General features: G+C 32.7%; 1 protein-coding gene across 1 annotated transcript in view; it reads right to left on the reverse strand.

Annotated features, from left to right (window-relative positions):
- Positions 1–1,051: 1,051 nt before the first annotated feature.
- Positions 1,052–26,701, reverse strand: part of LOC111701489 (neuropeptide F receptor) — a 43,734-nt gene continuing 18,084 nt past the window's right edge. Inside the window, exons 4-9 of the mRNA XM_023472795.1 lie at positions 24,770–24,915; positions 23,034–23,114; positions 20,566–20,661; positions 8,984–9,058; positions 8,683–8,794; positions 1,052–1,144 (exon numbers count right to left, since the gene is read on the reverse strand). Coding sequence (XP_023328563.1) covers positions 1,052–1,144; positions 8,683–8,794; positions 8,984–9,058; positions 20,566–20,661; positions 23,034–23,114; positions 24,770–24,915 — 603 coding nt within the window. The remainder of the gene's footprint in view (positions 1,145–8,682; positions 8,795–8,983; positions 9,059–20,565; positions 20,662–23,033; positions 23,115–24,769; positions 24,916–26,701) is intronic.

Here is a 26,701-nt window from a genome sequence, read left to right on the forward strand (position 1 = left end):
ATTTAGAACAATTTTGCAGTCGCGTGAAGGGTAGCGGGGGAGAATTAAGAACTTTGCAGTCAAGTGAAGTGTAGCGGGGAAGAATTTAGAACAACTTTGCAGTCGCGTGAAGGGTAGCAGGGGAAAATTAAGAACTTTGCAGTCGCGTAGAGGGTAGCGGGGGAGAATTTAGAACAACTTTGTAGTCGCGTAAAGGGTAGAAGGGGAGAATTTAGAACTTTGTAGTCGCGTGGAGGGTAGCGGGGGAGAATTTAGAACTTTGTAGTCGCAAAGAGGGTAGCGGGGGAGACTTTATAATTTTGTAGTCACATAGATGGTAGCAGAGGAGAATTAAGAACTTTGTAGTTGCGTAGAGGGTAGCGGGGGAGAATTCAGAATTTTGTAGTCACGTAGAGGGTAGCGGGGGAGAATTAAGAACTTTGTAGTTGCGTAGAGGGTAGTAGGGGAGAATTTAGAACTTTGTAGTTGCGTAGAGGGTAGCAGGGGAGAATTTAGAACTTTGTAGTCGCGTATAGGGTATCAGGGGAGAATTTAGAACTTTGTAGTTGCGTAGAGGGTAGTAGGGGAGAATTTAGAACTTTGTAGTTGCGTAGAGGGTAGCAGGGGAGAATTTAAAACTTTGTAGACGCGTATAGGGTAGCAGGGGAGAATTTAGAACTTTGTAGTCGCGTATAGGGTAGCGGGGTAGAAGTTAGAACTTTGTAGTTGCGTAGAGGGTAGTAGGGGAGAATTTAGAACTTTGTAGTCGCGTATAGGGTAGCGGGGGAGAATTTAGAACTTTGTTAGTGCGTAGAGGGTAGCAGGGGAGAATTTATAACTTTGTAGTCGCGTATAGGGTAGCAGGGGAGAATTTAGAACTTTGTAGTCGCGTATAGGGTAGCGGGGGAGAATTTAGAAATTTGTAGTTGCGTAGAGGGTAGTAGGGGAGACTTTAGAACTTTGTAGTCGCGTATAGGGTAGCGGGGGAGAACTTAGAACTTTGTAGTTGCGTAGAGGGTAGCGGGGGAGAGTTTAGAACTTTGTAGTTGCGTAGAGGGTAGCGGGGGAGAATTTAGAACTTTGTAGTCGCGTAGAGGGTAGCGGGGGAGAATTGAGGAGTTTTTCTGCAGGGGAGAATAATCTTCCAGAACTCTTCACGGAATCCCTAAAAATAAATAAATTAAGGTAGTTTCAAAGTAACAACAATTAAATCTTAATTAAACAAAATACCCGGTAAATTATTATTATGATCTACGAGACTAACGTCCGTAATTTTCTCGTTATTTTAATTGAGGAATTGCCACAAACTCTTATTTTCAAATCACTTTATCTTTGCAACCAAATGATGAAGACCTGAAGTATTTTAAACTATGAATTCTTTTATATTAATTAATCTTAGTTTTAAATGTTATCGGTTTACACCGTCCGGTTGCAAAGATATAGGGGAAAAGATAATTTGAGTTTGTGGCAGAGACTCAATTTCTTTGATCAAATCTTGCTGCCTAGAAAGGTCGAGGTCTAAAACCATTTCACACACATAAATTAAGTTTGAAGGCTACTGTTGACAATCTTTTTTGGTCGCTTTAATTACGCTGACTTTCCCTTTTATATAATCTATCAAGTCCTATTTATAACGCTTTTCTATTTATTGATATTCCAGCCAATAATATGGTGCTAAATTTAATTTTTTTAATGTTTTTAAATGTTTGTGTTGATGCAATGGTTATTTCTAGTTAAAATAAAGCTTTATAACCAAGCAGAAATAAAAAGTTAGTTTCAGTTTTATTTTCATTTAAATTGGAAATGATATTCTGGAATAATTCTAAAGGAGTTGAGTCTTGGTCACAATCTCTGATTTTCTCATCCCCTATATCTTTGCAACACAAAGTCGTAAACCTTAGATATTTCAAACTAAAAATGTTTTAGACAAAACAATCTTAGTTTGAAATATCAAAGGTTTACACCATTAGGTTGCTAAAATATTGGCATTAGAACATTTGATTTTGTGGCAAAGACTCAATTCCTTTATCATTATAACACGATGATTATACTTCATAATTAAACTTATCATAAAGTTAGCATGAATGATAATGTACACAATGGTTTCACAAAACTAGTTTTATCTGAAGCAATCAAGATTGAAACTAATAATATCAAACCAATAACCTAGGGGAGTAAATTTTTTAGAATATTTTAGGAAATCCCGAAAATTAAAGTTCTTTTAAACAAAATGGTCCAGATAGCAGAAAACTCTAATTAAACTGCAGCAAACGATATATTAGTATTCTAGCAAAATGTTAGATTTCTCTTATCATTTTAAATTAACTTTTTGCGCAGAAATTGTTTAATAAAGCTCAATGATTGTTTTTTCTGCAGCTTGCTACTTGAGACATCACTGTCATAATTGTCCAGCTCTGACTATTTAAAGAGACTGTTAACGTATTTACACGTGATCCTACGATAGCTGCCAGATTCACAACGCTACCCTTTATCAGAAGTTTGTATGATGTGCCTGTAACATCTCTAGAAGATGAATAGTGTTTATACACAGGATATCTCATCTTACCAAGTACAACAGTATGCATTCAAAACAAATTTTTATCAAATTTTAGAAGACGAAAACTCTACGAGTTACAGCTTTCCTATGCATACTACGGGGTATTTAACAACATCATATTGGATCGTTTATATCTCTTATATTCGGGACTTATCAACAAATTATAAACGAATGAATCATTTTAAAAAGTTGTATGTTTTTCTAGAACTATGTGTGTTTGGTGTTAAAGCTTGGATATACTACAATATTTTATGGGACGCTCTGTATGTAAATCAAAAAATCATTTACAAAGACGATATCAAAATCTACACTAAACTATATCCATATTATTGGGACACCCTGTACACCTTGATGCAGAAAACAATTTCAGAGAGCAGTACAATATATTAGAGAACAGTACAGTATATCAGAGAGCAGTACAGTATAACAGAGAGCAGTACAGTATATCAGAGAGCAGTACAGTATATCAAAGAGCAGTACAGTATATCAGAGAGCAGTTTAGTATATCAGAGAGCAGTACAGTATACCAGTGGGCAGTACAGTATATCAGAGTGCAGTACAGTATATCAGTGGGCAGTACGTTATAACAAAAGGCCGGATTGCGTGTAGATTGCAAATATTTGATGTTTTGTTATAATAAATCCTAAATGTCAATATTGTCTTGATAGAGTAGGTTTAAATCCTAGCGACTTACAGTATGAATATCCCATTCCAGACTCAGTATACCGTAGAAAAACTCTATATTCAGGATATAAACATATATTCCAGACTCAGTATACCGTAGAATAACTCGATATTAAGGATATAATCATAGATTCCAGACTCAGTATACCGTAGAATACCTCGATATTCAGGATATACACATATGATCCAGACTCTGTATACAGTAAAATACCTCGATATTCAGGATATAAACATATATTCCAGACTCAGTATACCGTAGAATACCTCGATATTCAAGATATAAACATATATTCCAGACTCAGTATACAGTAGAATACCATGATATTCAGGATATAAACATATATTCCAGACTCAGTATACCGTAGAATACCTGTATATTCAGGATATAAACATATATTCCAGACTCTGTATACAGTAGAATATCTCTATATTCAGGATATAGACATATATTACAGACTCTGTCTGTATACCGTAGAATAACTCGATATTCAGGATATAAACATATATTCCAGACTCAGTATACCGTAGAATACCTCGATATTCAGGATATAAACATATATTCCAGGCTCTGTATACCGTAGAATAACACGATATTCAGGATATAAACATATATTCCAGACTCTGTATACCGTAGAATAACACGATATTCAGGATATAAACATACATTCCAGGCTCTGTATACCGTAGAATACCTCGATATTCAGGAGATATAAACATATATTCCTGGCTCTGTATACCGTAGAATAACACGATATTCAGGATATAAACATTTATTCCAGACTCTGTATACCGTAGAATAACTCTATATTCAGGATATAAACATATATTCCAGCCAGCGTGGATGCTATGTTTCTACCCGTTACCGGCCGGTCTAGTGTACCCAGTGTGCGTGGACCAAGTACGTTTTGTGCATTGGATGAGTGTAAGCCAGGGAATTATAGGTCGTCACTTAAGTCTCATCCTTTTTGGGTAACACTGTATGTTTTCACAGGTGTTAGGTACTTTCCCAAAGGCATTTTCCCAAGGGCGACTTCTCAAGTGACAATTTCCCAATCGGCAACTTCACAAAGGTTTGGTTAGGCCCTCTGAGGCGCCGCAAGTTAGGTTGGGATAGGGGGCCGAGCGCTGCGGCTTGAATATGCCGGGGGCCGAGCTCTGCGGCTAAGAAAGACTTGGGAAGTTGCTGCTTGGGAAATTGACATTTGGGAAGTTGCAACTTGGGAAAAATCCTTTGGGAAAGTACCTACATTTTGTCACATTATTGACTGCATTACAACTCGATATGTATTGGTCTAATGGTTCCATGGGAGGGAGTGTGGCTAGAACTTAGTAATCATGGAATAGCAAATATTTTCTTTCTTTAAGTCCATTGTGCATTTTTGCATTTTTGCATGAACGTTGCGGCTGTGAACTTCTTCAAACGTAATTGTTGACGCCAGGTACGCGACAAAACTACATGTAGCTTATCTATGGTCAAATTTCAAATTTGTTAAATAGATCATTAAGTTTATCAGTGTTTTTCAATCGTCAGTATATTTTTTGGGATTTCGTGTTGTGTTTTTTGAATTGGTATTTTCAATATATTTAATTTTTTACTCAATTTTCAATGAATTTGAATTTTTAATAGGAAAGATATTTCAATATTTTCCTTTGTAGATTTTGTGTTTTACATTTTGGATTCCCTTTGGAATCTAAACCAGAATTGCAGAATAGTAAACCCCTCTTTTTTTAATGTGAAATTAAGTCAAAAATTTACATTTGGCCGAAATTAAAAATGAAAGTTGATCCCAGCAAATACATGCACAAAACAAATACAAGGATAGTGTAAAGTTAAATAGTTTTAATTACATCTAATTTTTTTTTGTCCCAATTAGAAAATATTTCTTTAAATGGCTCATTTGCAAAAACAGTTCCATCCACAAAAGATAAGACTTTAGGAACGACTGCAACAAAATAAGTCTCTTCTTATTCTTATATTTGTGGGTCTCTTTAGCTGTATACTTGTTGTTTAGTTTAATAAAAACAATGAGAGTAGTATGACATTTATAATATTTTCAAAGCAGAATTTGCCTTTTTCAAAGATTTCAGATCGTCATTAAAATCTCATCCTTTTTAGGTAATTTATTTAATTTGCGTGGTTATTATATCTTGAAGAAATCATTCTAATTAAGTGATCAATTTATCCTCAGATTTAAAAGTGCCCACATGGGATATCGGCGAGTTGAAGGGGTTCAAGATTAACAATACTCCACTCAAAATTCAAACGTAATAGATTATTCACTTACGCAATATTACGTGATACAGTTACGCAAAATAATTTTCATTTCGTGTAATTTCGCAGGATTACGCGTAATTGGCGAAACCTCAATTTCGCGAAATTATGTCATAATTTCGCGTAATTTCTACAATGTAATTTCGCGAAATTTTGTAATTATTCCGCGTAATTAGCGAAACCTCCAGACAAACCAGCCTACAGGGGAACATTTTAACCTTCTTGCAGAACATAAACTCCACCATCTAAGCGTACTAGAGAAGGTTTAGGACCTTGGGAGGGAGAGGTTTGCTTAAAGAACGAGAATCTAAATAAATCAGAGATTTTATGACTGAACTTTCAGGAATGAACAGAAAAAAAATAGTTTTTATTTAATTGTAAACTGTAATTCAGTATTTAAAAAAGAGTATTGTTTATTTTATGCCCTGGGTGGCCTGTTTTTAATCTATGGTAAACATATCCTGAAACCCATATATTCCCAGCTGAGCTGGGGTAAAATTTTCACTATTTTCTTATGGGTTTAAAAGTTAAATATCACCCCAGCTGAGTACACCTTTCAATATTAGCGCATTTTTAGCTATGAAGTTCCCGCATTCTTTTGAATGATCATCTTCCAGCATTTATATTTGGGATTTTCTTTAATATGCAATTTTTAAAAGTTTAAACTTTGTATTAGATGTTATATAATTGGCGTGCCATTTTTGTGTATTTATTTATTTTGATACTGTTAACATTTGAATTCATACTTCTTTCTTTCCAGGGCATAAAATTATCTAAAACCCTACTGATTGAAGGGGGCTCGTAAGGTATTTTCGCCAAAAACATTTCTTTTTCTAGAGGGTTCTCGACTTTTTTGATGGGATTTTGAACACTCCCTGCGCTCTGGTTAAAAATATCATCAAAAAAGTCCCTAACCCTCTCGAAAAAGAATTTATTTTTTTGGCTCAAATACTTTATTCCTCGCCTCCCTTCAACCAGTAGGGTTATAAATATAGTTATCCCTTCTTAGAAAAGTCGCCCCCCCCCCCTCATTTACGTAAAAGTTTGTTAATTATAGATCGACCCCCACCACCACTTACTATACATATAAACTGAGCAGTTAGTTTTTAATCTTCATTCGACAGATACAATCTCAAGGAATAATAATTTTCTTAAAACATTCTTTAATAATTGAATATTTGCAAATTATCTTTTTTTCATCTCATGATCTGAGTTCATTTCCCTTTTGTCCATTTTATAGCCCATTTTAAAATTCTTTTAAATAATCTTTTTTGTTGGTTTATTTTCTTGTGGTTTTTAACATCGATATTGATGGTTATAATATCGTTAGAACTAACGAGGGTCAACCTAGACCGAAATGTATTTTCAATAAAATGTGGAACTACCATCTACTTTTTTTTCTTTACAGAGGTGTGGTCCATCACAATCACCGAATTTCAAATCAATTTGAAAGTATTTAAATTATCCAATCAGATTGGACATGGTTGTAGCGCGCATATTCTTACACATATTTTCCCGCTATATTCATTTCTGACAATTAATATTTACTTTACTAATTACGGAATGGTTTCGTATTATGTTTCGCGTAATTACGCCTTAATTACGCGAAAGTAGACTTTCTTTCGGATACGTAATTAACACGTAATTTCGCGTCATGCTCCTCCGTAAGTGAAAGAAAGTGTTACGCATAATTACGACTGGAAACCCTATCTGAGATGGGAACTTTTGAATGGGATATCCTTAATCCTGATCGGATAATTAATCTGGAGATTAAAAATGAGTGGAGAACAAGCAATATTTAATCTGCAGATTAAGAAAAAGAGTGGATTAAGCCTTAATCCCGATATCCACCATTCTAAAGTTTTCAGCTCTGGTCTCCCAGAAATATTAGATGAATGAAAAACTTTATATATCGCAGAATTTTTTCAATATTGGAATTTCGAATTTTATCCTATTTATAGACGTTTTCTGTAGAATCATGTATTGCTAGAAGATCTTAGGAAAAGTCATTAAAAGAAGTGAATTTTGAAATCATGGAACTCCAGGCACATTCAAATTGGTTTAGAAAACGAAAAAGTCAAGATTCTAAATAAACTCTTTTATGAAACTATAGTGTACTTTATCATTACTACTCACTTGATCGTGAATTTCATAATATACCTGCTATAAAGTAATCATCGTGCTATAATAGTAAATTGGTAAAAAATATCATAAAACCAAGGCTAATTCTGAAACACCCTAGGGAATTCAATAAATTTAATTTTGCATTAGAGAGAGAAATTGCAACAGTTGATGTAAACACGTGTATCAGATGCATCTTCAAAAAAGGAATATTTGTAAAAAAAAATATCTCAAATCCAATGATCATACAGAAACCTCCGGAGGGAAATCAATGGATACAAATTTTGAATACAAATATATACGATTAAAGTTACAACAAAGACGATTGAAAATGTTATCAATATTTTATTCATTTTTTGTATATCTGGTATCTGTTATTTTATAAAAAAAAATATATATATAATTGCACAGTTTAAGTTTTTCTTTGACTTTTTATTCTCTCTCGATATCTAATTTCAATTTCAAACTTTCATAACTTGCATTTTTTCTTGCTATAGACCTATAATTGATGATGAGATCAAGATAAAGACACTCCTAGGGAGCCTGTGGGTGATATAGGATAAGAAAAATATTTTTTTTTAAACTTCATTTTAAGTGAGAATGTTGTATGTATTGAAACAGTATCTCAGCAGGGTGACATTTGAAAACTAGTTCTCTATCTATTAATTATTCAATGCTGCGTGACAAGTTGAGGATACTTCAGAAGCTAAATATTTTTTTCAGCGTCGATAAAAATATCTTTCTTTTTTCCTGCAGATATTTGAGCTTGAAGCATTAAACACTAGTTATTTTTTCTTTTTTTAAATGCAATTTTTAAAATGAAATAATGACATAATCAAATTTAAAAAGTTTAAAGCTCATCCCTTTTCACGACGATTCCATTTAAACCTATGTTTAATTTAGATTAAAAAGTTTTAATTGCGGTTTCTTTATGAAATTGAAGCAGTGTTACTGCAGAACAAGATGATATCTTTACTCGGATAAAAGTTTAAAGAGTACATTTAACTCTGTAAAGGTATGTTCACTTGAAAATCGTCAACAGTCCCTTTAAAAAGAGAAGTTTTCTAACCTGGTTGAAGTATCCGTAGATGAGAGGATTAGATATAGCCGAGGACATCCCTAGCAGATGACAGACAGAGAAGGCTGACCTAAACTTGACTTCAGCTGGACCTTGATCATCCCTGAAATAATAATATCAATCAGGGGAATATATTTTAAGAATAGTCCATCCCTTTTCAGAGGAAAGGATTGCTGATTCTCTAAGAGATCGGTTCAGCCGTTTTGACGTTTATTGGATACAAACAGACAGACAGACAAACAAACAAACAGACAGACAGACAAGCCAAATTTATATATAGATTATTATTTACCTGGCGTGGGCCATAATCAGTATAGCAGAGGGTAGAAGAAGCTGGATACTCAATATTACAATACTGTACAGCAACCTAGATAATAGATACTGTACATCAACCTAGATAATAGATACTGTACAGCAACCTAGATAAGAGATACTGTACAGAAACCTAGATAGGGGGGCGGAGGGGGGATAACAAGTATGTATTAATATTATAATGTAATCGTATTGGATCACTACAAACAATACAGAACAAGAAGGTAAAATTTAAGTAACACCACCAGTCTTCTAGTTACTGATTGTGTTACAAATTAGAAATTCAAAACATTTTTGTTTTTCTCAATATCTTTTCAAGTAAACATGCCATCATTGAAAACATATAAAATTTTAATCTTACGTCAATTTATGTTAGCTTGACGTGTGATATTTAGACCTGTTTTATGTACACAAGATGGTTGGATGTAAAAATGTCTTTTGTGTTAAATAATAAGACAGCCCTCTATGTATATACTTGTTGTTTTGTTCCCAAGAAAAGGTCACAAAGGGTGAACTGATCGGGCCCAAAATCTGCGAAATTCAATTTTCAAAGAAAAATGGTTGCCTGAAGAGTAAGAGTGAAAAACTAAAATGGTTTCTAGTAAGATGACGCGAAGCTCCCGGAAAGCCTAGAAGTTACAAGTAATTGTTAAAATAATAAGGGAGGTAAATAAACTGTCCTAAAATGTAAAAATGTCTTTATTTCTTACAGTCAGACATATTTCCATATAAATGATGTTGAAAGACATTTTGTTTCACATTCTATTTGTTTAATAATGCACAGAGCTTCCATTATCATAATTGGATTGTCTCAAACCTTTAATACCAAAATATGTATGAATACTTTAATACCTTTTCAACAACAAAAACACTTCAACTTTTGCAATCATCTAGATTTATTTTGTAATATGTTGTACATTTTGTTTTGCTGATTTTATTTTAAAAAGGTTGATATTGCAAAACATGACAATTAATACTTAAATTGTAAATTAAATTGTAATTTTTAGTTACTTCCAATCTAATAGAGACTTTTTAAACGTTATCTAAGCAAAATATGGATGATATTGTCTTTTTTTCTATAAGTTTAACTCTAAAATTCTCTCCATGTGTTTGTGAAACAGATTACATAAGTCCCTTTACAGATGAGCCACGATTTAACATAAACAATTTTTAAAGAGAAGGTTATTGATAACTCATGAATTCTGATTCAGACAAAGGTTTTAAGGATATGATTTTATGTCAGAGATAAAATAGAAATTACGACTACAGTTCCTTTCATTCATTTTCCCATCCTAACATTCTTAGAACTTTATACTACTGTGAGAAATACAAACCTCAATAAACTAAAACATGGTATTGCCTTACAATATTAATTCTTTGTTTCTATATAGTGTTCTAATAAATTCACTTTCACTCTATCCCCGTAGTAAATTTGAATTCGAACAGAACCTGCCCAGTTTGTACTGGCCTGCCAGATAACAGCTTGTACTGACCCGATCCTATGGTACATTACGCCACCCTAACCAGACTAACATACGACAGGGGTCAATTTTCTTGACACAGTCCCGTGAGAGGGCTAACTATGACAACTCCCATGGCGCGTTCAGACTTTTATTTGTTGTGTGATCCAAGAAATTTAATTCACAAAGTTTTTGATGCAAGTATTTTTGATGTAAAAGTAATTTTGGAATATTTAAAGTGTTTTTAAAACTTTTTTTAATTCTTGATATAATTATCTGTTAATGTTTTTGTTATTGTTATTGTTATATTAGTATTGTGAATATTTTATTATTATTGTTATTATTATTATTATTATTATTTTTGTTGTGATTATTCATTTATTGTTAAAGCTTTTTGTTTGTGTTATTGATATTGTTATTGTTGATATAACTTTGATTTTACAAAAATGTCTCCTTGAATTTGAAATAAATTTACCCAAATAAAGTCTCCTTGAAGCCGAGATCTAGGAGTAGGTTCAAGGTGTTCAAGGGCAACCAGGAGATCACGAACACGACCACGACACAGATGAGGAGATAAAGCGTCCTGCTCCCCCTCCTCCGTCCTTGGGTTCTGGTTCCCCTGGTACCCTGAGATCTATCTCCAAGTTCTATTTCCATTCGAACCTGCTGGTTCCAGAAGGGTAGAGAGGACAGTTTTCTGTAGATCCTGACAAATAGTTTAAACTTTTAAAAAACATTACATTCTTAATTACGAAATAAAAAATGTCTTATTTTGGAGCAAAAGTTGGATGGCTGCCAAATAAAAGACAAAAAAAATCGTTTATTTTCAACAAAAAATAGTTCATTTGCAGTCATTTAACTTATTCTGCCAAATAAGCGATTTTTTGTTGATTATTATTGCGTAATTTAGAGTGTAGAAAAAGAAACATGTTTCATTGATTACTCTACTCTTAAACTGTCATTTTCTGATCCATATTTCTTTACAATCTGATGGTTTTTATTAACAATAATTCTGTTTAATTGAGATAGTCAAACTTTAAATATGAAAGGTTAACACCATCAGGTTGGAGATAAATTACGGATTAGAGTTTTAGACGGTTGCTTAATCCGATATGACCTAACTCAAACTCTGATTTTCTAATCCCCATATTTTTGCAACCCAATGCAGTAGACCTTTGGATTCTGTTAGATAAAATAATCTAAGTTTGGAATATTAAAGATTTACATTACCAGGTTGTAAAGATACAGGGATTAGAGCGTTTGAGTTTGTGGCAAAGGCTCAACTCATTTGTCTTAAAAACTCGATTTTTAAGTGACCCTCCATTTTTAGAGTGGCGCAATACAGAAAATTTTGAGAATTGAGCACTTTTCAAGATAGAAAATTGACGATATCTCATTCATTGGTTGTCAGATTTAAAGGGTACGTACCGTTGGTGGGATACTTAAAAATAAAGTCTATATATTATTAAAGTCCCTTTAATAATTTAAAATCATTATAATTTATAATCACTAGAAATTCAGGGCGCTTCACGCCCTTCTTTTTAGCCTTAGAGGGCGAACTGTACAGCAACCTAGATAACAGATACTGCACAGCAACCTAGATAATAGATACTGTACAGCAACCTAGATAAGAGATACTGTACAGCAACCTAGATAATAGATACTGTACAGCAACCTAGATAATAGATACTGTACAGCAACTTAGATAAGAGATACTGTACAGCAACTTAGATAATAGATACTGTACAGCAACCTAGATAATAGATACTGTACAGTAACCTAGATAATAGATACTGTACAGCAATCTAGATAAGAGATGCTGTACAGCAACCTAGATAATAGATATTGTACTTCAACCTAGATAATATGTACTGTACTGCAACCTAGATAATAGATACTGTGCAGCAACCTAGATAATAGATACTGTACAGCAACCTAGATAAGAGATGCTGTACATCAACCTAGATAATAGATACTGTAGAGCAACCTAGATAGGATACTGTACAGCAACCTAGATAATATATACTGTACAGCAACCTAGATAATAGATACTGTAGAGCAACCTAGATAAGAGATACTGTACAGCAACCTAGATAATATATACTGTACAGTAACCTAGATAATATATACTGTACAGCAACCTAGATAATATATACTGTAGAGCAACCTAGATAAGAGATGCTGTACAGCAACTTAGATAATATATACTGTAGATCAACCTAGATATAATATACTGTACAGCAACCTAGATATTAGATACTGCACAGCCACCTAGAGATAGATACTGTACAGTAACCTAGATAATAGGTACTGTACAGAAACCTAGATATTAGATACTGTACAGTAACCTCGATAATATATACTGTACAGAAACCTAGATATTAGATACTGTACAGAAACCTAGATAATGGATAATGTACAATAACCTAGATTATAGATACTGTACTTAAACCTAGATAATAGATACTGTACTGCAACCTAGATAAGAGAAACTGTACAGTAACCTAGATAATAGATACTGTACAGTAACTTAGATAATATATACTGTGCAGCAACCTAAATAATACTTTACAGCAACCTAAATAATACTATACAGTAACCTAAATAATATTATTCAGCAACCTAAATAATACTGTACTGCAACCTATATAATTGATAATGTACAGCAGCTTAAATTTTAAATTTTCTAAGGAATGTAAAACAAAGTTGTAAAAATGTTAATATGAACCAAATCTGCCGCAAAATGTGCATAGAAGTTCATGAGCCTAAACCAGTGGTTTTTAGTTTATCCTTTTGCAAACATAAAAAGAAAATATTACAGAAAAACGGAAGGAATAAAAATTTATAGAAATAATTTCTTTCTCTGAAATTTTGGAAAGAACAAGTTTCTTAATAAAAAAAAATTACCAATAAAATTGTAAATTAAATAAACATAATTTTAACAATTCTAACACTTAACTTACAATTTTTAACAAGATCCCTTAAATACTTTTCTGATAACTCTAAATGTAATTAAGCAATTGTTAAGAATTTTTAAAAAAAAAACGAAAATAACGATGAATATGTTTTTCCAATTATACGTATCATTAAAAATATAAATATAAAAATATAATGAATTCTTTAATGGATCCAATCAATAATATTTCTCTCAAGAGGGGTAAAAATGTTTGAATATCGGCTTTAATTAATTTCTTATTCCTTCATTTTTTATCCTGTATCCTGTATCCTTTATCATGCATCCTGTATCCTTTATTCTTTATCATTTATTTTTTATCCCATATTGTTTATTCAGCATCTCTTATCCTGTAGCCTTTACCCTGTATCCTTGATACTGCATCCTTTATCCTGTATCATTTATCCTGTATCCTTTATCCTGTATCCTGTATCCTTTACCCTGTATCCTTTATCCTTTACCCTGTATCCTGTATCTTTACCCTGTATCCTTTATTCTATATCCTGTATCCTTTATCCTGTATCCTGTATCCTGTATCCTGTATCCTGTATCCTGTATCACGTATCCTGTATTCTGTATCCTTTCTACTGTATCCTGTATCCTTTATCCTGTATCCTTTATCCTGTATCCTGTATCCTGTATCCTGTATCCCGTATCCTGTGTCCTGTATCTTTTTACTGTTTCATTTATACTGTATCCTTTATCCTGTATCCTGTATACTTTATCCTGTATTCTGTATCCTTTATCCTGTATCCGTTATCCTGTATCCGTTATCCTGTATCCTGTATCCTGTATCCTTTATCCTGTATCCTGTATCCTTTATCCTGTATCCTTTCTACTGTTTCCTTTATACTGTATCCTTTATCCTGTATCCTGTATATTTTATTCTTTATCCTTTATCCTTTATCCTGTATCCTTTATCCTGTATCCTTATCCTGTATCCTTTATTCTGTATCATTTATTTTTTATCATATATCGTTTATTCAGTATCCGTTATCCTGTTTCCTTTATACTGTATCCTTTATCCTGTTTCCTGTATACTTTTTTCTTTATCATTTATACTTTATCATATATCCTTTATCCTGTATCCTGTATCCTTTATTCTGTATCCTGTATACTTTTTTCTTTATCATTTATTCTTTATCATATATCCTGTATCCTGTATCCTTTATCCTGTTTCCTGTATCCTGTTTTCTTTATCATTTATTCTTTATCATATATCCTTTATACTTTATTCTTTATCATTTATTCTTTATCATATATCCTGTATCCTGTATCCTTTATCCTGTTTCTTGTATCCTTTATCCTGTATCCTGTATACTTTTTTCTTTATCATTTATTCTTTATCATATATCCTTTATACTTTATTCTTTATCATTTATTCTTTATCATATATCCTGTATCCTGTATCCTTTATCCTGTTTCTTGTATCCTTTATCCTGTATCCTGTATACTTTTTTCTTTATCATTTATTCTTCATCATATATCCATGTTTCCATTACCATGTATTCTTTACCATGTATCCTTTACCATGTATCCTTTATCATGTATCCTTTACCATGTATCCATTATCTTTTAAAATTCAGTTTGCAAACCTCCAATGACAGTTAGAATCTGTAGAACATAGAGGAGAAATTTAAACCCTCCCAGGGGGAGTGGAAACCCTTTTCCAGTATACGCTCTAGAAATACCAATTATTTATGTTTATTGCTTTCCTTATTATTTCTAGAAACTAGATATTGTAGAACAGATTATATGGACAGTTAGGATTTGTATTAGCTCTGTTAATGTTGTGTTTATCTTTTGTTTGTTACTTCTTACATTTAAATTTGGAGACTTATTAAATCACTAAACACAATAGCCTCAGTTATAAACCCTATATTCAGGCAACCTGATATCCTAGACCTTAAATATTTCAAACTAGGAATTGATATCTTTTCTTACAAACAAAATTGGAAATATCAAAGGTTTACAACATTAGGTTGCAAAGATACGGATTAGTACATTTTGAGGAAGAGTTCTTTTCTATTCGGGGACTTATTACATTATTGACTTGTAGGACCTGTTACATTACTTCATGTTTTGGTGACCTATTTTTGAAATTTCTCCCCCCCCCCCTCTTCCTCTTCATGTTTGATTTTGTTGCATTTAATGTTTAAATTTCACCGAGTACAGGTGAACATAATGGGGGAAATAAATTCAACTTTTTTACATTTTTCAGTTAATCGAGATTTTATGTGTCAATAGGGGAGAGAAAATTGGAAGAAGTTCCAAACTTGGAAGATTTTATATAGAAGCACTATATTCACAGAATTAGTGTTAGTGTAGGATAGGATTTTATATAGAAGCACTATATTCACTGAATTACTGTTAGTGTAGGATAGGATCTTCATTAGTAATAAAGCTCTTCGATTAAATTTATATACTTAGATACAGGTATGCATAACAATCTAGCTAAATAAACGATAGAAAATGTTCTAGAATTATATTAAGAAAATATAGTTATTTATATGTTTGGCTAGATTGCTGACAAAAGGCTATTTTTGAAATTTCACTGGCAACGAGGGCAATTAAAGGGTGTTTTCGCGAAAAATGAAAGGGGGAAAGGCTTAATGCGATAAAAAAGCACTTTTGATCGCTAATAATCTTACATCTATCTTTTGCGTCTTTAAGGAGAAAATTGTTAAAGACGTCTCATACCGAATAACTTAGCGTCCATACAAATTGAGAAAATTGCAACATACGACTTAGACCGTAAAAAAAATGTTCTCCTTATAGACGCAACAGATAGAAGTAAGATTAGTAGCGATCCAAAGCGCTTTTTATCGCATTAAGCCTATACCCCCTTTCATTTTTCGCGAACACTCCCTTTAAGTACAATCATGATTTAAGACCAAGCTTGAAAAATTGGCTGGAGTAACTTTTACTATAAAATATGAACCGAAGCAGTTAGCTTTATACTTTAAAAAACAATTCTTGATAATACAGTGGTAGGCGATTATATCAATAATATGAAGACGACTTCTTTACTAAATATTTACAAGCTTTTTTTCAATTACATGTTTACAAGTAATCAAAGAGAAGCTTTTTTAATTGACAGCTTCTCTTGACATCTATGTTAATGTGTCTCCATGATGTTTAACAGCTTGATTTAAATCAAAATTAAAATTGAAAGCTGTCTTTATTGTATTGATATAAACGCTTACCACTGTATGTCTTTTTCGATACCTTCCTCATAAAGTTTATCAAGAAAGCAAAACGGAAACGATATAGAGCTGTAGAAAATAAACATATTATGCTTTAGTCCCTATCCATATTTATTTTTTAGTCTTTTTGAGCTTTAAACGGATTTATAATTATTTACGTTACTTCTTTAAAGGGAAATCAAAATTTTTTCACAAAAACTTCGCAAAGCGGGATGTTATTTTACTTAATTGTCCCAAGATACTGCAATGTAACTTAACATCCTTCTCCGGGAATATCATGGAAAGTGTACATTTCATATGTAAATGTTCAACAAATTGTAAAAATTTGGCAATCCAAAATTTTCGTTTTAAAAATCAAAAAGAATATAATATATCAAATTTGTATTATTTAATTTCGTTCTAGCATTTTTTTTCTCCTGAAACCACTAAAATATGTATGAGTTTGAATTTGGTGTTGGAAACAAAGCACGTATCATAGCAATTCATTATAGTTTTAAATTAAAGAAAAACAAAAACATCTTCTGTTTACTCAAACTTTCTAGAAACCTTTCAACTTAGATAATTTAATTCCCGCATTTGAAGGTAAGAAATACGAAGATTTTCATTATATTAGTCAAATTTTGGAGAAACTATTTGAATAGTGGGGGGGGGGGGGAAATTAGTTCCAAAACTAACACTTGGCCCATTTTTGGGATGGCCCGGCCCATATCCAGAGTAAAAGTCGATAATAAAAACTATAATCCAATTAAAAACAAAACTCACTTTCATAACTTACAAAATAAATCAATGAAAACAAAAATTATCTTATAAAGACTAAATTAATTAACTTCTGAATGTTTTCTAGAATCTAAGTTTCCACATTTTATCTGTTAAATTAGAGAATATCGATGATTTATTTTCAAACATTTAAAAAACATTTTCCCGCATTTCTAGTTAATTCTATATTGAAGTACAAATGATATTAATATTTTGATTTCTAAATGCTGTGATGATTTTTAAATTATAAAAGAGCAGTTTGTTTTTAATTTCTATTTTGTTTATATTTTATCTTATAAAAAAATCTTGTTTTGTTTTATAAGCGCGTAAATGCTTGAAAATTGACATTGATATAAATTTCGGTAATTGTCTCAAAACCAGGATATGTTTCGAAAACGCGACTGCATGAGCTGAAATCCAGTAATTGTCTCAAAACCAGGACATGTTTCGAAAACGCGACATGAGCTGAAATACGGTAATTGTTTCAAAATAGGGATATGTTCGAAAATGAAATCAAGAATCATCAAAAGCTAATTCTCACACCTTCTTATTAGTTTAAAATTAACATTCATTGTTAGAATATATAATTTAAGCCATTTTTTATAAATATTTGGTGTAATTTTGTTCTACTCGACTTGGATTTAAAGATGCATACTCTTGAAAAAGATAACTTTGCAGATTTGGCCTATTTCTAACACTCAGTGTTAGAAATGGGCCAAGAGTTAGTTTTGGAACTAATATCCCCTGTAGTGAAAAATGAAGGAAATCCGATATAACATGCATTATAGTTACGTAACTGCAACCTATCCTAATATTATATTCTTTAGATATATATTTTATTCTTTATATCAAACTATCCGATATACCATTATAGTTACATAACTGCAACTTATTCTAATATCATATTCTTTAGATATATATTTTATTCGTTATATCAAACTATCGAAAGCGTTTCTAAATTTCGAACATTCAGAAATATCTCCATGAATTTCTATATCCGTAACATTCTGCTGGTTATTTCTAACAGAATTTTTATAATTTTTTAATGCTTTTTACATGTTTAAAATTCACGGTCTTGGTTGGATGTTAGCGAGGGCATTTCTTGTATTACAATTTTAATATTTTAATTTATTATGTTTTGCTTTATTTGTAATATCAATTCTAGTACTTTTTATTATTTTGATGAATTTTAACTTGTATTTATCTGGTTAGTCTGCAGTGACTGAACAACAAAACAATTAAATATTTGTTTAGGTATCTTGATTACTCAAAACCAAAGAGAATAGAATATATATTAGAGTGGAATTTAAACAATCCCTCAGTATGAATCTTTCAGCATGAAAGGGAGTTCAAAGTGTACAAATAATGTAAATGTTCACAAATTATATGCAGTAGAGTACATTGATACAGTTTGTACCCTTGACTATCCATTTCAATTTCGAATTTTTTAAACTTTATAATGAATTAGGTAAATAAAAACCATCATTTGATTTATAGTTATAACGGAAAATCATCGTTTGTAAAGTGAAAGGCAAAGAGTCTATATAAAATGATCATTGGTCAATTATGAAACCAGTCTATTTCGTAATTTGGTTTTCTTTTAATATTAATTTTAGATTTTCCATAAAATGATATTCCAGGGCCCAAAAGGTTATATAGCGCAAATATGTGAAGTATGGAAACAGTACAACAAAATGGTCGTTTTACACTTTTTTCTAGTAAATTCCACTCTAATATGTATTCTATTTTCTTTGCTCAAAAATTTTCCTGTTATCCTAAGTTTCTTTTTCATTAGAAGAGTGAGGCGGGTTTTATCATAAATATACTTTTCATTCACGAATGTAATATATTTTAAGCTTCTATTAAATAAATAAGCAAGTGCGCTGGGTGTCAATAAGATTTTTAAAAAATTATGCATGACGTCATTGGTGTCAAATATTGTACAGTTCCAACCTGTATTTTGGTAGAAGGGACAATAAATAAAACAGAATGTAAAAAGAAAAAAAGAACAGATAAAACTGCACCAATATTACTGGAAATTTAAACACTTAATTTTACATTTATCACTTACATGCTAGAAAAAAAAAATTTTAAAAATTTAATTTCGAATTTTTTCAGCTTATAACACCCCCCAGCCCCCCATGAGTGTCCACAAAAAATGTCAGCCCAATCGGTCCAGATGTTTGGCCGGCTATACGCAACATATATACGAATGTCTTGTGTTATTATATAGATATCTGATTTACAAGGGAACCTTAACAAGCTAAGTCTGATCACGTATTAGATCCCAGGTTTATTATTTGAAGAAAATGGATTATATTTTCAATTGTGGTTTCTCTGCAAAAAGTGACTTGTGCAATTCTACCGTTACAAAACATATAGGAATTATCAGAATTCAACAATTTTAAACTTTTAAAAAACAGGACAATTTTTTCCATATTTTTGATCAGATAAAGGTTCAAGGTTACGGTTGTGAACCTGGCATTGCCTTTTTTGCATTGTGGGCCAGGAACTTGAAATTACGCTTACAGTCCCGTTAATGTTGTTTGTTTACAGTAAAACTAGTTCTTTCGTTGTCTTGTTACGTCACAAAACAAGATAAACAAACTTTCTTCTGAGTTTCATTGTTCTTTATCTACTTCACTGAAAATTCAGGTGCAATAAAGCAACAAATCGACTTTTAAGCAGCATAGTGAAAATTGCAACAGTGTACATAGTATACATAAGAGTAAGACTGGAGAGTCCGAAACTTGATACAGTTTATGAAACCCAGTATCGGAAACTTGATACAGTTTATGAAACCCAGTATCGGAAACTTGATACAGATTATGAAACCCAGTATTGGAAACTTGATACAGATTATGAAACCCAGTATTGGAAACTTGATAGAGTTTATGAAACCCAGTATCGGAAACTTGATACAGTTTATGAAACCCAGTATCGGAAACCCAGTTTTATGAATGGGGTTAGACATTTTTGTAGATACCGTAATAATAATTTATTTGGTTTCTTCATATTATCTTGTGTTTCTAGGTCATTAAATCAAAATCTACACAAATGATCAGACCCAATAAAGGAAACTCTTTCAAGGATACTTTCTTTAATTTTCGGCTCAGTGCAGACGGTAAAACAGGACAGTACACAAAATGAATCATCCCCTTCAAGTAGGATTGATCTGCCTTCCTACCTTCCTTTAGGATACCCCCAATCCTCTCTGCAGTACGCTCTCTCAGATATTCCTAGAACCTCGCTCACTGCTGGAGGTAGAGTGTGTATATCCAACCTAAAATTAAATGATGCACTTTACACCCAAAAGTTCTGACTTTACGTCAATACCAGAAAACATCTTTGCAACCTAATTTTTCACCCTATTCAGAATATTTATCCCAACAAAAAACTTATTCGAAAAATCTACATTTGAAGGGTTCTAAAGTTAAGACACACAGGACGTTAAACCAGGTCGAATTTTAGACTTTATAGAGGCATGATACATAGTAATTTAATGTCGTCTTCCTATTCCACAATTTTCTGGTTCTCACTGTATAGACAGTTGTGATACTTGTTTAAAATATCAAATGCGAGATGTACAAATGCAATTACAGTTAAGTCGGGTGTTTTGTATATAATGGTAATATTGCAAGCTATAAATGCCTATACACTACACTATATATCTGCACAGTTTTGCAATATTTACTTCAAGTTTATTTTTCTTCCAGCTTGGGGACCCAGCTTTCTCTGGAGATCTAAACTTTCTTTATTTAAGTTAACTTTAAAACCAAACTAAAAACATTACCTTAATATTCTACCGAGTTTTCAAATCAAAATATCAGGCAAATCTGCTTCCAACCATACAGATATATCAGGCAAATATACAGATATATCAGGCTAAATCTGCTTCCAACAGATATTACTCACTACTTTAGAAAAAGAGAGATTTCTCTCACTATACAGCTATAAAAGTATTTAACTCGGGGCAAATTTGAAAAATTCAATCAGGCGCGTAAAAAGAGGGCGGAGGCAAGATTTAAAAAAAATACCCCCCCCCCCCCCCCCCCATTAAAAATAAAAATAACAGAATAATAGTTAATAATTAGTAGGATAATGCTCTTTTTTTAGTTTATTTATCCCCTTGATATGGTCCACTGTTTATAGTCCCACACAGTTTTCACCTTTGCCCATGAGTCCATGCAGCGGGGCAGAGCCTCCCCTGGATTCCTAAGGGGGGAGGGGAAGTAATTTTACCCCCCCCCCCCCTTGAATCTGCCGCTGTCCAAATAGCCCAACCTTTGCAGTCTCTTGGCTGTGATGAGGATTTTTAAACTAGGAAAATCAAGAAGAGTAGAAAAATGTACAGTTTTTTGAAAAATTAACATGATTTAGCATAATTTAAGAAAATATCAAAATTCCCCCTAATCCGTGCAGATTTTTTAATCATTTAGGGAATATTAAGATTAACATGAGATTTAGATTGTCTTAAATTATAATCTATGACCATCACGGTAAACTAGAAGTCCTAATTAAAAGTTAAACAAACGAATCTTAACTGTAGAACCAATTTTCACCCATCAAATGTTTAGTTTCGAATCTTCGTTTATACTAGTTTTTGGTGGGCCATATGTATATTGTATAATGTATATGAAAAATATATGTAAAGTTTCTTACACAATTTTTGAGGGATTTTTAACTATTCCGATAGAGAATAAAAATAAAATATAAGAAATATCTAGTTTTTTGTGTAGATATTACTAATGGTGTGTATCACGTGACCATTATACTGCACTACAATTGGTCGAGTTCTGGACTTATAAATAATATTATTGATTATATCTATCAAAAATAAAAAATAAAATATAAAATTTTAAGTGGAGCAAACCTAAGTTACAAAGAGGTTTCTCTGGGATATCTTCGTTTTCAGAGTGGTTGCGTATTTGCTGAATATGTTATGTTTAAACCTACAATTTCTACACAAAATTGTACATATTTGAATTTATGCGTATAAATTTGACACAGTTTTATATCAATTTCTCGAGACAGGAAAATCAAATATAACCTTCATGGGTCGCGATCCATCCAAGACTATAGTGATTAACTTTTAGCCTATACCCCCTTTCATTTTTCCTTTACATTCCCTTTAAATGTTCACTTAGGGGGAACATAAAAAAATTTTGCGCGCTACGCCCAAAAAAATGTTCCCCCCTTAAAAATTCCATGGTAGAAAGAATTTCATTTGATCCACTTTTATAAAGAAAGGCACATCCAATTTACAACGTTTTTTGAGAAACAATGAAAATGTCATATTTTTTCTATGTTAAAATTTGAATTTTGTTAGTTTATCAATTTTCCGGCAAAAAAATACGAATACATCATTCAACTCTGACCAGAGAAGAGGTATATTTCTTTAAGAACTTGATAAGACAACTTGGATAGGATCCTTATTTTCCTTCTAACCAACTTTGTACAAAGAACTGACATTCAAACTCATTAAAACTTAAATAAATTAAAATTCAATGAAAGTATGTAAATTGCAGATGCAAAGCATTCTTGCAAGGACTTTCAGTAAAAATGTAAAATATCTCAGCATTTTAGAAGATTTACTTGCAAATTCAACACAGAACACAAAACTGGTTCTAAAATGACCACGTGGTTTAATTTTACCTGGTGTTAGGGAGGATAGGGGCAGAGCAGAGAAGCGCTCCAACCCAAACCCCGGCAAGTGTCAGTCCAGTTATTCTAGCTCTGAATACAAATAATATATGAGACAACATTTATCGCATTAGAATTTAAACTAAACCAAACCAGGGAGGGGGGGGGGGGCGTGCCGCCATGAGTCCAGCAATATCCTGTTCGAACCCAGGTAGTTAGCAGAACCCTGCCCGAAACCAACGGAATCCCAGCAAAAACCAAAAAAAAAGAATTTAACATTTCAGACAGAATAAGTGTTTCTAGATCTTAAATTCAATGCAGTATACTTAATTCTAACATATTACTGTCTGAACGACTGCACACTACTTTTAGAGTGTGCCAGCATATTGAAAACCATTTTTAAGGAAATATTTTGAGAAGTTCTTAAGAATTAATTTGTCAAATGTATTTTAATCAGACAGTGTTTGAAAGGGAAAAAACGTTAAACAATAATAAAACTTTTTATGCTTCCCGTAAATACCTAGGAACAGTTAAACATTTTATTATAAAATCCCGCCCCTCTCTACGGTTTTATAATTGAAAAGGTAGGAATTTCCCAAGGGGGCAGAAATTTCTTACATAGAAATATTTGCGAAGGCATGCGCATCGTAGGGTAAAATGTTTTTGATCTGAAAACCTTAAAAAAGTTTGATATCAACGAATCATTAAAAAATGGTTTTTTCAACTTATTACACATTATACTTCATAGATCAGTTTTGATAGATATTTTGCCTGTTTCAAGACAAGTGTTGCGGCCCAATATATTTAATGAGAAGTTTTTACATCAAATTTTTATTAAATTTGTCCATGCCAAAACCTTTTAGCTGGATTCTGATTTTAACTTTTTTTGTGTTGATCAAAACATTGATGTTAGAGGCGGGAAAAAAATAATTACTGAATAAGTTTTAACTTTTTCATTTTTTTCTGAAATGAACGTTCCTTCTTATTTAATATTTTATAGTTTTTAGCTTGTGCAAAAAGGATTCGACATTTTGGTAAAAGAGTTTCACCCTTAATAGTATGTCGATAAAAAGCCAGAAACAATAAATAAACCAGCTGAAAATCATTTTAACGTCAGGGATAGTGGCAACAAAAGAAATATAAACGCCGGTTAAAAAATCAAGATAAAGCATACAAATCTATTTTTTGTGCCCTCCCCCCCCCCCCTTTTAGGAAAAAGAGCACATTTCCTTGTGCCCCCTAGCTACTGACCTGCTTGAATGCCCCATATCTGTAGTGTTATTGGCTGGAATGAATTGAATGCAGGTATTGTAGTGGGGTTAGCTGGAATGAATTGAATACCGCGTACCTATAGAGTGGTTGGCTGGAATGAATTGAATGCTGCATACCTGTAGTGTGGTTAGCTGGAATGGATTGAATACCGCTTACCTAAAGAGTGGTTGGCTGGAATGAATTGAATGCCTCATACCTGTAGTAGGGTTGGCTGGAATGGATTGAATGCCGCATACCTCTAGTGTGGTTAGCTGGAATAGATTGAATGCCGCATACCTCTAGTGTGGTTAGCTGGAATGGACTGAATCCCGCATACCCGTAGTTTGGTTGGCTGGAATGAATTGAATGCCGCATACCTGTAATGTGGTTGGCTGGAATGAATTGAATGCCGCATACCTGTAGTGTGGTTGGCTGGAATGAATTGAATGCCGGATACCTGTAATGTGGTTAGCTGGAATGGATTGAATTCCGCATACCTGTAATGTGGTTGGCTGGAGTGAACTATCAGCTGATGTCTGTCTAAAGCTATGACCGTGATGGTGAAGGTAGAAGCGAAGGAGAAGAAGAGAGGAAGGAAGGAGGATAAAGAGCAGAGAGCAGGATGGAGAGGAAGCTGCCAACTCTGAAATTAAAAAGTTATAATATGTTGTCCTGAGTTAAGACAACAGCATTCTGATTAAATAATCTATGCATGTGGGTATGATATTAGAATGTCAATTCTTTTTATAAAAATGTTTTCCTTATTTTGTAAACAATCCTTTTATCATTCATGAAAATGTCTGCTTACAGTACTTTTGATAAATTATTTAGAATTAAAATTTTTTTCATCGATCAATGGTATTCACAAAACTACAAAAACCATGGGAACAACAGAGTGCGATGAAAAAAGTTTTTATTCTAAATACAGATATCATTTTAATTCTAAATTTTTATCGCAAGGGCATATAGGGGTGTATGAGGGGAAATAGCATCCCCCTTCCGCCAAAAAATTGTTCTCATGTTTTGTAAATTTACGAAGTATCTATTAAGATAAAAATATGAATTCTTAAACAAGAACTTTTGGAAGAAATTTTTGTTAAACATTTTTTTAAGAACGCAGTAATTTGCAGAGTTTCTCTGAAACAATCAAGAAAAGTTATCAAAGAAAACTTAAAATTAATATATTTTCTCCAAGTAAACAACAAAAAAACTCATTTCCTTCCAGAATTTTTTTTTGAAGTAATAACGTCCGCTAAACAACATCAATACCAAAATCAAATTGTTTCTCAATTTTAATGATTTTAATGACTTTTGTTGTTCTTCAGTTCATTAATCCAAAAAATTTTTAAAATCTTTTTTTAAATGGTTGAATTATGGTTAGATTTTTTTAGTCTCATCGTTTTTCTGTTTAACTATTTTTAAATAAGTTTTTAGAAATTTACTCGCATTTTGCACTTTTTTACTGTTTACTGTTTGTTTTTTATTTGAACTTTACTAATTAGTGCAGCAGCATCTTTTTCTATGATTTTAGTCGATTTTCCACTTTATGTCCGACTGTCATTTCCGTTTTATGTCCGACTGTCATTTCCGCTTTAGGTACGACTGTCATTTTCGCTTTAAGTTTGACTGTCATTTCCGCTTTATGTCCGAATGTCATTTCCGCTTTATTTCCAACTGTCATTACCATTTTAGGTAGACTTTCATTTACACTTTAGGTACGACTGTCATTTCCGCTTTATGTCTGACTGTCATTTCCGCTTTATGTCCGACTGTCATTTCCGCTTTATGTCCGACTGTCATTTCCGGTTCATGTCCGACTTTCATTTCCGCCTTATGTCCGACTGTCATTTTCGCTTTATGTCCGACTCTCATTTCTGATTTATGTCCGACTGCCATTTCCGCTTTATGTCCGACTTTCATTTCCGCCTTATATATCCCACTGTCATTTCCGCTTTATGTCCAAATGTCTTTTCCGCTTTATTTCTGACTATCATTTTCACTTTATGTTTGACTGTCCTTTCCGCTTTATGTCCAACCGTCATTGCCGTTTTAAATACGACTTTCATTTACGCTTTAAGTCCGATTGTCATTTCCGCTTTGTGTCCTACTGTCATTTCCGCTTTATGTCCAAATGTCATTTCTGCTTTAGGTCCGACTGTCATTTCCGCTTTAGGCACGACTGTGATTTCCGCTTTATGTCCGACTGTCATTTCCGCTTTATGTCCGTCTGTCATTTACGCTTTATGTCCAACTGTCATTTCCGCTTTAGGTACAACTGCCTTTTCCGCTTTAGGTATGACTGTCATTTCCGATTTATGTCTGAATGGCATTGCCACTTTAGGACCGACTGTCTTCTCCGTTTTATGTCTGACTGTTTTTTCCGCTTTATGTCTGACTGTCATTTCCACTTTATGTTTGACTGTCTTTTC

Source organism: Eurytemora carolleeae, unplaced genomic scaffold (genome assembly GCF_000591075.1).
Source record: "Eurytemora carolleeae unplaced genomic scaffold, Eaff_2.0 scaffold316, whole genome shotgun sequence".
Classification (NCBI taxonomy): domain Eukaryota; kingdom Metazoa; phylum Arthropoda; class Copepoda; order Calanoida; family Temoridae; genus Eurytemora; species Eurytemora carolleeae.